This window comes from Pempheris klunzingeri, chromosome 17, assembly GCF_042242105.1.
Source record: "Pempheris klunzingeri isolate RE-2024b chromosome 17, fPemKlu1.hap1, whole genome shotgun sequence".
In the NCBI taxonomy this organism is placed as follows: Eukaryota; Metazoa; Chordata; class Actinopteri; order Acropomatiformes; family Pempheridae; genus Pempheris; species Pempheris klunzingeri.
Genome location: NC_092028.1, coordinates 16,623,619 through 16,636,270, shown reverse-complemented (window position 1 = coordinate 16,636,270; position 12,652 = coordinate 16,623,619). Strand labels below are relative to the sequence as shown.

At 39.9% G+C, this 12,652-nt stretch overlaps 1 protein-coding gene across 1 annotated transcript; it reads right to left on the bottom strand.

Moving 5' to 3' along the window:
* Window positions 1-337: 337 nt before the first annotated feature.
* Window positions 338-7,348, bottom strand: rac1b (Rac family small GTPase 1b). The gene is made up of 6 exons (XM_070847163.1): window positions 6,996-7,348; window positions 5,599-5,670; window positions 4,907-5,024; window positions 4,609-4,671; window positions 2,096-2,255; window positions 338-2,001 (listed from the first exon to the last, which is right to left on the bottom strand). The coding sequence occupies exons 1-6, from the start codon at window positions 7,028-7,030 to the stop codon at window positions 1,871-1,873; spliced, it is 579 nt and encodes a 192-aa protein (XP_070703264.1). The 5' UTR covers window positions 7,031-7,348; the 3' UTR covers window positions 338-1,870.
* Window positions 7,349-12,652: the final 5,304 nt, after the last annotated feature.

Here is a 12,652-nt window from a genome sequence, read left to right as displayed (position 1 = left end):
AATGATAAACAGTTACATTAAAACCTCTGGATGAATTAATGGTCAGATTTCACAGGTGTACCTAATAAAGTGGCCACTGTGTATTATGTTATGCTCTGTGCTTGAATACAAGAGGCGTGTTTTATTAGTATAGTTAGATTAACTCAAACCCAAGCTTACAATAATGCAAAATGATCTCTACCAAGTCGTTTAGAAAACATTTCCTCTAAACCTCCCAATTCCTCCTTCACGCACATTTTCCAGTAAAGCCTGAGTGATGCTTCTGCTTTAACAAAAAAAGGCGTTGCATGAAGGGAAAAACTGACGCTGTATTGTCCAACAAAGAGGCAGAACAGAGTCTGTTTTACTTCAATTTATTGGCTTTTTCAAAAAGTGACAATAGCTTTTATCCATAAAACTAAAGAGTCACAACATTGGCTTGAATGAAAGCACAGCTTGATGTCTGAATACAATACAGATGAGCAACATGTACTTAACCCCTGATCTAGTAGTTCAAATACATTTTGTAAATAGGCAAAAAATATAACTGTAGCAATTCTAATTTTAGTTTTCAGTATATGTTGCACATACATGCTATCAGCATTAATTACAAAAAGCTAGGCTTGTAGGGAGATTAAGGTAGCGTTAACTGTAGAGGTAATAAACAAAGGGATATTCATAGTGTTAGTTGAACAATACAGTGAGTGAAGTGTAACTTCTGTGAAGAAAGATACAAAATAGTCAAATCACATGATTATAACAAAAAGATGAGTACATTGTATACTACATCATAACCGACAGTAGCTTTGTTACTGTTATTAGCAGGCATAAATGCTCTTCTTAGTGACATTGCTTAGCCAGTAGTGATGCTATTAAAAATCAAAATGTGCTGCACAAAAGGTTTCTGATAAATGCCCACAGAGCATTAAAGGTGCTCTTGTTCCCCGCCACCAAAACACCTAAACAGTTCTAATCCGATATCTAATAAAGTTTTCAGCTTTGCACTTCTGGGCAGCTACACAGTTGAGACACTTGTCGGGAAATGTTGCAGAGAGGAAAGAAAAATACCATAAACTTGACAGGTCCGATTGGAGCCAAACACATAAAATACTGGATTACTTGGATTTTTTAGAGTTTAATAGCACTGTTGGTGTCAGAAAGTTGGTTCTCAGGCATCATTCAATCCACGGGAATGAATTAACACAAATCATGTGATCTGACAGAAAACAGCTAACTAATTTGAGGCAAAAAGAAACTTCACAGATGGTTACTTCAAGTTCCTTGTTGACAGTGCGATGACGCATGACCGCCCTTGCAAAGTGAAACTGAAAATCGCTAAAAAAAATGCCACTGATCATGGAGCTGAACAAACAGCGGCACACAACAGCAAACTGTCGGCTGTATTTTGAAGGTTTCGAGGTTTGAGACAACAGAACAAAAGGTTTTCTTTTCTGCTAAAATACAGCACGTCTGCAGAATGTATTTGGCAATATTTCTTCCACTCAAAACAAACCATCGAGACTGTAAACAAAAAAAAGGCGGACAACCAGTGGAAGAACAAATTGAAAACATTCCACGGTCCATTTTTACAAAACATCCAATCCATTTTAGAAGGCCTCAAGAGTTTCATAATTTCATAGTCTTGTCTATACAGTATGTGTTACTGGGAAAGAACTAGGGTCTATAATCTTCCAACCCTTTCTCCTAAATCTGACCCCATGTCAAATTGTTCATGGAAATGGTTGGCATGACTGCTGTAGCTACACTTATGGAAGGAAAGAATCTGAAGTACATTGTTTTTGTGTGTATACTGGTGTGTTTCTCCTGTGTCTTTAGCCACCCTCACCACTCGCGGCCATGTTCCCCTGTAACCGTTCCAGTGGAGGAAGTCTTAGAGGAGAGTGCACTTCTTCCCCTTCTTCTTGACCGGCGGAGGGCAGAGGACGGCCCGGATGGCCTCATCGAACACAGTTTTAAGGCCACGCTGAGTCAGGGCAGAGCACTCCAGGTATTTGACTGAACCTGAGGAAATCACACATTAAAAAAAAAAATCAGTTTAGTGTATTCTGAATATTTGTTATCTATTAATATTTCTGCAGGAGAAAAGGGTTGTTACCAATCTCTTTGGCCATCGCCAGTCCTTGGGGATATGTAATTGGAGAGAGTTTCTTCTCCTTCAGCTTCTCTATGGTGTCCTTGTCATCTCTCAGATCCAGCTTGGTACCCACCAGGATGATGGGAGTGTTGGGACAATGGTGTCTCACCTCAGGGTACCACTGCACAGACACAACAACAGAGAGACTTTAGTGATATAACTTTCCAAACCTGTCCATGGTAACATGCAGTTTCTAGAATGACCAATGAGTGAATTTAAACCACAAACAGTTCTCTAGCTACACAGATTTAAAGCAACATTAGCATTTATGTCTGTGTCATTTATGTCTGTCATGTCTGTGACCTAATTTTAAGACAGACTAATTTTAAACCCAGGACCATTTTTTGTATATTCTGGGTTTGAAATGACTTGTAGGTACAAAAAGTTTTCCAACTGGCAGCCGAGAACAGGCGGCAAACAGGCTGTAATGTTTGCAATGTAATCCCTCAGGGCAGTTGGGCCAGATCAGAGAACATCCAATAAAAGTGATTTTTTTTGCCATCGACAGGCTCAGTATGTTATTCAGTGTCTGACAGCATTACAGAAAAGATCCAAACAGAGACAGACCTGTAAGATCCTCTTTAAACCCACCAGACTATATTGACAAAAGCAGTAATTTTTCCTTGCAGAATAGCAAATGGCAGTTTGTTTGTGTTACTGTGTGAAACACAAACAGTGTGGCATCACAATTAACCGTTTAAAACACCAACATCACACAATAGCACTAAATAAAACTAACTAACTGAACAAAACAGTGGCAGACTAGCAACTATTGTGTAAAATTACTGTTTTTGTAAATGGAGTCTGGTGGCTTTGAACTGAGCACTCTAATGGCTACGAATTCTCCACTATGTTCATCAGCTAGTTTCTGACTGTGTCCGTCTGCTGTTTACTGCTTAGCCACATAGTTGTGGGCCGTAAAACCAAAAACAATGAGTTGAAAGACGCCACAACACTCTGCAGAGCTGACGGTGAGCTGCAGACGTAGGTGATAATTCATGAGGATTCATCACCAAGTGACTCGCTTCACATACAAGAAGTCATGGGATCCATGGCTTCAAAGCTGCAAACGTGAACTTTCTACACATTCGAACCACAGCAGGGTTTGTTAAATTGTTTCCGCTCTTTATTGCAAAAACGTCATAAGTTACAACAACACAAAGCAACTTCAGCTTTATTCTGGCTTTATTTGGCTTCATTAAACAACATTAGTAACCAACTAACCACGCTATTTTTTCCCCTGCTATGAGTGTGAGAGACTGTGGATTCTAATTTTATGATAATACAAGGGAATTAAAGTAAAGGGTTGAAACTAAGTGTAGAATCACAGTCAGTGACTCCACACTGCGTCAGCACATGCGTAATCTAGTCCAGACTGAGTAAGGGAAATAAATGGATTGCGGCTCTTTCTGCTGCCATAGCAAAAGACAAGAACCACAGATCATCTCCCAGTATAAATTAAGCTTGAAAAAGAGGAACTAAAACTGATCAACTCAATCTGACTGAGATATAATAATTTATTTAATAATTTATTAGGATAACATATACTGCTCAGCCAGCATACTCTTCATTTGCAGCCATCAGCTCGTTGAGTCTATAAAGATTTTACTAAGGTGTTACTATCAGCTCTAGTGATGATATGCAGATATCAGGCCTTTCATTAAACAGCACAGGAGGCTATGTTGGTGGGGGTGGGTTGCTTAATGATCGATGAGACAATGAAATATGACCATGGAAGTCTAGATTGGTGCGTTTTAAGGCTTATCAGGCCGCAAAACACTGCACGGTTTCAACAGTATCTTACAACTAAGGAGGGTTTTCACAGCTAAGAGGCTACTGTTTGTATGAATGTGGCCTCTGAGGGTAACGGCTGACTGTGCTGAACCACTCTGTGTCAGGAATGAAAACAAATCAGTACAATTAATGTGCAGTTGGGAATGCCACCTACTTCTCCCTGAAATTCAAAAGGCCCTGTTTTAAACCTAGTCTGGAAATTATGTAACAATGGTCTCTTATGTCCGAAACAATTCTCATGAGGAGCAAAGTGATTATACGTCTCTATATGCTCTGATTTTGCTCATCATTTTACTGTTCTGTAGGAATGCTGACTGCTTTATTTCAGAGTTTCAGTGAGTCAGACTCACTCTGGGCACGCTGGGAGCTGGAAAGCTGTGCAGATATGTTAAAAAAGGACCGACTTTGTGGTACGATCCACTGCACTCACTTTGTGATCCAATCTCCAGGTACAGTGATGGTAAATATGTTTTTAACTGGTATTATTCTATTAGAAGGCACTGGCATTGTTAACCATACCAGTGTCACCCACAAAATGTCTCAATCACAGAGTCTCCAACCACAGAAAATATGTCATTTCTGGTGTTTCATTAAATAGCATTAAAAAGTTCTGCTTTAACACAAACAAAAACCTGAATATAGCCTCCACTCTTTACCAAACAGCCACTGCATCAACTCACCTTGGCACGGACGTTTTCAAATGAGGCAGGACTCACAAGTGAAAAGCAGATGAGAAACACATCCTGGTAAGAAAAGGAAAACAATGCAATCAGAACCCATAACTATCATTTCCTCTGCAGGTTTGTGTCGCACAAAAGGTGCGGCACTTTTCTTTCCCTTTAACTTCCTTGTTCACTCTTCGTGCCCAGACATTCCAGCTGGACTGTGCAAGGCCACCTCCAACATCAAAAGAATCACAATAGGTGAAATATAATGCAGTATTGTCTTCTTCTTCTTTAAAAAAAAAAAAAAAAGTACCGTTTGTGGGTAGGAAAGTGGGCGGAGTCTGTCATAGTCTTCTTGTCCTGCTGTATCCCAAAGGCCCAGGTTCACCGGCTTCCCATCTACCATAACATTGGCGGAGTAGTTGTCAAACCTAACAGGCGTGACAATGGGAGAATAAACTCGTCAGGATTTATATGACCTGATAAAACTTTAACACTGACAGGAAATAAAATACGGAACTAAAGAATTAAAGTGGAAAACAGCCTCTTAATTGACCTGTTGTGCCCTTCTGCCTCTTCAGCTCAGTCTTGAAAATGACTCATCTCTTATTAAATCTGACTCTGCTGAACGAAAACCTTGTTTATCAACTGCCTGTCGAGCCAGTCCATGCCCGTCTGACAGGGATACAGATCAGCAGTTTCTTAAGCTGGTCTAGAATCAGATTCTGGTTTTGCTTAGAACTTTCCACCACATCATTTTCCCTCAATCATTTTTTTTTTTAAATTCTTAGTTACAATCCACAGCAGTGACAGTAACCTGTTCTGCAAACAACACAATTTTAATCTATAAAAAGCAACCGAGAAGTAAGATGCCACCTTAATTGCGCAGTGCATGGGGAACAAGGGTGGAGACAAATGTTGGACTGCTAGTGTTGATAACACTTCTAGTCTTGCATAAACAAATAATTACATGATTCACAGTGAGCTGCAGACTGAGATACTCACACTGTGGGGATGTACTCTCCAGGAAAGGCATTGGTGGTGTAGCTGATGAGCAGGCAGGTCTTACCCACAGCTCTGGAAGGGAGAAGGAGAGGAAAAATTACATTTTTAATGTTTGTTTTATTAAATATTTCACCCCAATGAAACACAGGCTTGCTGGGTATGGATTGCTGTGACTTCCTCTTGGGTCTACTGTAGTTCCTCACAAGTTGGTCAACAGTACATTTGCGACTCATCGTTATTTTCATTAACAATAAATCTGTCAAATATGTTCTAACACTTGGTGAACAAAATGTCAGAAGGTAGCGAAAATGCCCGTCTTGTGTTCACCAAAGTCTATGTTGACATATTCAGACTCCTTGTTTTGTCCAGCCTCTGGTCCAAAACTCAAAGATATTTAGTTAACAATCATGGAAACATTAAGAAACGGATCTGGTAACTTTTGGCATTTCGCTTGTAAAATGACTTTTACTTTTAATCAGTTCAATCAGAATCAGTTCTATTCAATAATTTTTGTATCCATTCTATCATTCCGCTATCTGATTAATAATCCAGTCATTTCAGCTCTACCAAACCCTTCAAGTCAAAAACAGATGATGTTAAATGAACCCTGGGAAAACAGACCATCAGTGGGTTTTATTTATTACCATCCATTGAACCATAGTATTGTATCCTTGTGTGTGAAGCCTGTGCACTGCAGTAACATTTAGTTAATAATAAATTAAACAGTCATAGAGCCATCAATGACTGTGCTGCTGCAGTATCCACCACACCCTGACCAAGAAGTTGTGAGAGTGATTTACTCCCACATATCGTTACACATTTGAGTCTAATCTTTTTGCTGCTCCAGACAAACCACTTTAATGTACTTTTAATAATCTCCGCGTCTAATACAACAGTGGGTTACACAGCAACTTACTGCAATGAAATGACAGAAACAAACAAGGAGCTTAAGTCGTTACATTTCTCAAAGGTAATTAACTATTGCCAAACTCGTACTTAAACCCCGGTTGAGAGGGATAGGTGAGCTGTCCTGTGGTGTCTGACTCACCCAAGAGGGAGGAAAACAATGTAACCGGCATAATTTAAGTTAAAAATTACCCAACTTCTTACATGCTAGCTACTTTGTAGAGCAATAGTTTGTAACACTGTCACATGTGATTAAAGGCGAACAAGTCGTATCAGCAAATTATAAAAGTTAGCTTAATAACACCCGGTTAGCATAAACAGGTAGTGAAAGTTAAAGCTTGTTAGCTAACTTTGCCCGTTGTGAAATCAGAAGGAAAAGGCTTGAACGTTAGCTAGTCGGCGTTTTTAGCTAACGCCGCACTTTGTCACCTTTACGGTAAATACTGTGTTAGAGGCACAAACTAGCAGTCAGCTCGGTTAACTTAACTTACCCGTCTCCGACAACGACACACTTTATGGCCTGCATTGCGCCGCAGCTAGAGGAATGCTAAGTTAGCCCGGGAGCCAGCTAACGTTAGCTCACAACTCTCTTTTTTTTCCTTTGTCCGGGATCGCTCGCTGCTGAAATGTCCCCAAACAGCGCGTCGCTATCGGCCTTCAGTGGTGCGGCGGAGCTCCTGTGATGTGGAACAACTCGTGGGGGGCACTTACAGTAACTTATCTAGCACTTTAACACGAGTTTACTCAGAAAATCCCTCGCTACATTCCCATGCTTTCGTGGGCTGATCTGGAAGCTATGAAGCAAAACAGCGGCCACCACCCCTGAGGAAAAAAAAAAGAAGTTCAGCCACCACCACCACCAGATGGTGCATCCGGTACCCCGGGCTGATACGCCCACGGATACTTTAACGATCTGACACGGCCTGAAAACAAGCAGCTGGGTTTTATAAAAACCGGAGAGTGTAATCAGGAACAAATGGGTCAGGAAAGTAGTGTTTTAAAAATAAAATGCTACCGTGGCTTCTTGTAGGAGACTATAGAAAACAGAGAACAAGAGGGATGATTTACAGTGTGACACAGATTTTAGGAAATGACGTCAGGTCAACGGCAAAACGTCATCCAGAGTTGCCGTCGTCACCACGCCCCCTTTAATCAGAATGAGAATGAGAATCAGAATCAGAATTACTTTAATAATCACCAGGGGGAAATTGTTTTTTGTTACACACAGCTCCAAAAGAATAAGAATAAGAATAAACTTCAAACACAAAGTAAAATATAAATATATAAAAGTATGAATAAAAAAAGATGTATTAAAAATTATTATTACAAATTATTACACAGAGGTAAATTACTGCACCAGGTGAGTCCAGAGTCTTATAATAATAATAATAATAATAATAATAATAACAATAATACCACTACTAATAAAAATATATAACAACATGCACAATCATAGTAAGGCGCTGTAGTATATAATACTAATAATACTACCACTACTACTACTACTACTACTACTACCAACAATAACGTATAACAACATGTACACTCAGAGTGAGGAGCTGTACCATATTATAATAATAATAATGATACAAATAATACCACTACTACTAATAATAATATATAACAACGTGTACCTTCAGAGTGAGGAGATGTGTTACATAATACTACTACTACTACTACTACTACCACTACTACCAACAATAATATATAACAACATGTACACTCAGAATGAGGAGATGTATTATATAATTATAATAATAATAATAACGATGATAATAATAATAATAATTTAGAGGGAAAACAGTCCCTGCCAGCCAGGTACTGTTTAAACACACTTAAACAAGCCACTTTCATGTAATACCATGATGCCAAAGAGATGCTGTGGAGTTGGCTGCACCAGGATTTATTCCCACATCGCTGATCTTTGATTTATTCCCCCGCCATGTCCTGAAAAAAGATCCTGATAGAAGGGTTTTATGGCTTCACGTGCTAACGCTGTATGCTTGTGTGTTAGCCACCGCACTGCCCATCTGTGTGAAACGACTCACCTGTGTATCTTGACCCTGTATTAGCTTAGTGCATCTATGGAGTTTATCAAAGTTGGCTTCAGGAGCAGTGAATAGGTCCTCCTGCACAAGATCTCAGACACAAGCGGGGTGGACGCCAAGGTAATTTTAAGAAGTAGCTAAAATGGTCAGTCGGGGAGTTATTTATTTTGACCAGAGAGCCGCTTACTTTCAGCCAACCAGAGAGCCCCTTACTTTGGCCAATCACAGTGCTTCCCTCTCTCTCATCGATCAGACAGCCCCTTGCTTTCAGTTTATCAGAGAGCCCCTTTCTTTCAGTCAATCAGAATGCTTCTTTCTTTTAGCCAATCATAATGCCCCTTACTTTGAGCCAATTAGAGCGCTTCTTTCTTTTTTAATCACTCCATAATGTCAATCATAAAATACTATCAGAATATAGATGGCAAGGCAAACTACAAAGTCTGGCGTATGCAAGGAAACATACAAAGATATTTAAAAACAAACACACACAAAAAAAAGATCTTTTGGGCGGAAGACGCTTGGTACTTCCGGTAGTGTCACACCGTAATGTGTCCGCCGGCTGACCATAACAGGAATCGGTAGGGAGGCTGTCGGGGTGGAGCAGCTGTGCCAACACAACCAGTCGACTTTAAAAATGGAGCTCGGAGTCAGTGAGCGATAGAAACATGAGCTGCTACACACCAGCAGCCACCCTCCCTGTTTGCTCGCCTCTCTTGCCGACGCAGTGACCGTAGACACCGGCGGGCCAGACGTCGCCTATATGGCGGGTCTGACATGTTTAGTGCTCCGGTTTTCGGGCTCCGCCGGTCGGACTTACGGAGTGTTTTCCAAAGGTTTGACGAGGACTTTGTTGATATTTTTCGATCTCGCATGGCGACTGCGAATCAGGTTCCCTTATATCTACCTTGTCGCTTCGATGATGTTCAATGTCCGATTACAGGTAATTAATTAAAACACTCACCCCTCATTAAGTTAAACAAGGGAGTAAACAGTAAAGCTGCCGTCTCACCAGCTTGTTAAACAAACAGCTGATGTTAAAGGCCCTTTATGGGTTCACAGGGCTGTCCTAGCAGGGGATTTTATCTCCCTTTAAAGGCACTTTGTAAGGTAATAGTCCAAACAATGAAGTCTGATGCAGCATCATCATCATCAGCATTATTAAGGTTTGAAACTCATTTAGGGAGAATTTAATTGAACTTTACAGGTATTTTGATGCCTGCAGTTTGTGGTGCTGTAAAGTTACACTGGCAGGTGTTTCTAATATTCTGTCCACCCCATTTACATCAATGAGAGTAGACTAAATGTTAAATACAACTATATGCATAAAGCAAAAAGGGTTGCAACCAGCTATCTTGTTTTTATGTATTCATCTGCAGAATATTTTGTGATTATTCTAATAAATATTATTAAATAGAAAAAAAAATCTATTGTTGCTCAAACAGGACTGGTTTTTAGAGGCTGATACTGATATTGATGTGTCAAATTTAAAAAATCGGATTGATTTATGATCTAAAAGTAAGTGTCAGAAATTAGTAGTATCGCTGGTTCAGCTTCTAAATGACCTAAATCTAATTTGTTTGTTTCTGCACTGCAATATATTGTCATCAGCTGACATTTATACTAATTTTGATATACATGTGCCACCCAGCTGATTTATCCGTCTAGCTCTAACTTTCATCTCAAGTCTCTATCTACTATCATATAAGACAAACTTAAGTGGAAAACCTTAACTTTCAAGAGGCACGAGCCACCATTTTTATTTTTATTCATTTATTTACTTGTATTCTTTCTTCACAAAGATCTTAAGTTGATTATGAGGTATTAAACTAACGCATGAATGCATTTGTCAAATGACATTTCAACTGATTTTTACTCTTCAAATGATATTCAGTCAATGTTTACATACCAGGTGACTTCCACTAATTCCAGTGCTTCAACTGAAATTTAATTAGCTTGTATTGTTTTCAGTTAAACTGACTGTTCAGCTGCTTTTAGTGCCCCAAAAATGAACAAATAAACTGATGTGTGAATGCTGCTTAGTTAAAGCGTGAGATCAGTGACCTGTTAACATTTTCATGCATGTCTTCATCTTGGATTAGTCAAGATAGATGTCTGCCTTATCCATCACTTTTGTGTGTACTGTGTTGCCTGACCGCTTCCTCATCTGTCCACAGGTCCACATTGAGATCCACTGAGTCTTCAGTGCCTGCATTTGGATTTGAATCAATGACTTGTGAGCGCTGCCACGTTTTAGCCCCCTAAGAAAAAACTGTCCGACACTGCACAGCGATGCGGAGGAAGAGGACACTTTATTCTGCAAGCTGGTGTGACAATGCAACAAAGTGACACGGCCGGCTGTCGCGTTGTCGGCCCTCGTCACACGAGCCCAGTGCCTTTTGCAGTGGAAGGACGGCAGTGACGTCTGCAAACGTGAGCCGGGGAGAGCAGTGATGTGTGAGGGCGGAGGGGGAAACGCGCCTCGCATTCACCCATTTAAACTCTCCACTTGAGATTCAGGAGGCGCTCGTCCCGGTCCGTGAGGATACGGAGGACTGTGGCGTGGGTTTGCACATTGAAACAAGATGATTGTTACTGTAGAGATTTGTAGCTGCTCTTCATCGTCTGACATGTATGTTTAGTAGGCGCTCAGTGTAAACATCTCACTTTAATTTAACAAGGAAATATCTGCACCGCATGACACAAACAAGCATGTTTTTTTTGTTTGTCCGCTGCGGCTCGGACACTTTATTTAAGGTTGGGGGTTAGCTGTATGAGCGGTACGTGTCTTGGAACAGAGGCTTGTTGTAGGTACGGCTACCTTAACTGAAAAGTGACGTGTGTAATCAAGTGCAGTCTCAGAGGGAATCACTGCATGTCTCCTTTGTGTTCATACACACACGTCATCACGCTCGTTGGTGTGTTTCTTCATATCAGTGGTACGTGGAAAGACGTTGTCGGTGAAAACTGTTACCAGCAAAATGATTTTTTTTTTTTCTCCAGCTGCACCTGTCACAACGTTTTATGTCTGTGATAAATGTGTGTCTGTGGGGTTTGAAGTCACAGAATTGAGGGTAATGAAGATTGAATTTGGGAAGTAATAAATTAATGAAATCACGGTTCTGAGAGTTGTCTGCCATTCATTTTCTGGGTTTGCTAAATTGCTTTTAAGAAAAAGACAGATTATCCCTTTAGTTTCACATATTTTGGCCAGTTTTTTAAGGGTGTTTTAAATAATTTCTTTTAGTTGATTATTTAGTTAATTAAGTATTATATCCTGTTACATGTTCAGTTTAAAGTTAAATAGAACAAAAAGGGGAAAATGTCAATTTCCAAACTAAACATTTCGAGAAACAAACTGAAGGAAAAACACCACCAAGACTGTGATAATCACATCTTTCCAAAACCTGTAAAACACAATGAACAGAAGCTCCTTTGAACTCATCATATATAAAACAAATGTCAGACATGCTATCATTATATATTCAGTAGTTACATAAGCCGTCGTCCAGTTATACTGAAGCACTCAACCTTTTCTTTCGTCGGAGTTCGATCTACGACTTCCAAGCTTCAGTTTAAGGCCCTCAGGTTGCTGTACAACCAGATATTGGAAAAACTGTCCCTTTTAAGATGTGTAACTGCCTTAATTTTACAAATATAATCTATAAATTACTATAACCTCCTTTGACACATATGCACATTACATTGGACAAAGCCACTGAACCATTTCGCTCATTTCGACAGCTATTTTAAAAGATTCTACTATGGCCTGAACTCACCACAGTAAAATAGAAAATGGACCAGAGAGTGAGACGCTGAGGATCTTTGTCTTCTGCTTGTTTAATGCATGATTGTGCTGTAGTACGACATCTGTCCACACGGGGGTAGCAGCCTGTCAAAGTATCGGATCCGCCTTCTTTAAATGTGGAAAAAAAGTAATCAGGAGCTGCCTCCCCCTTTGAGGAGGATGCCTTCTGATACAGTGGGGATTAAACAGGTAATTAATATGTGATACAGCAAGAACTATATCTGTCACAGCAGTTAAAGCACAATTTCTGTTGCTGTGAGGCTAATTCTGCAGTTTCATACTGATTTAATGTTTA

What these genes read in the sequence shown, in the direction of transcription:
- rac1b (XM_070847163.1), bottom strand. Translation starts at nt 7,030, where the DNA reads ATGCAGGCCATAAAGTGTGTCGTTGTCGGAGACGG. An exon ending in GGAGAGTACATCCCCACAGT is followed by an intron (nt 5,025 to 5,598) that starts GTGAGTATCTCA and finishes CACGCCTGTTAG; the next exon opens with GTTTGACAACTACTCCGCCA. An exon ending in CACTTTCCTACCCACAAACG is followed by an intron (nt 4,672 to 4,906) that starts GTACTTTTTTTT and finishes TTTTCTTACCAG; the next exon opens with GATGTGTTTCTCATCTGCTT.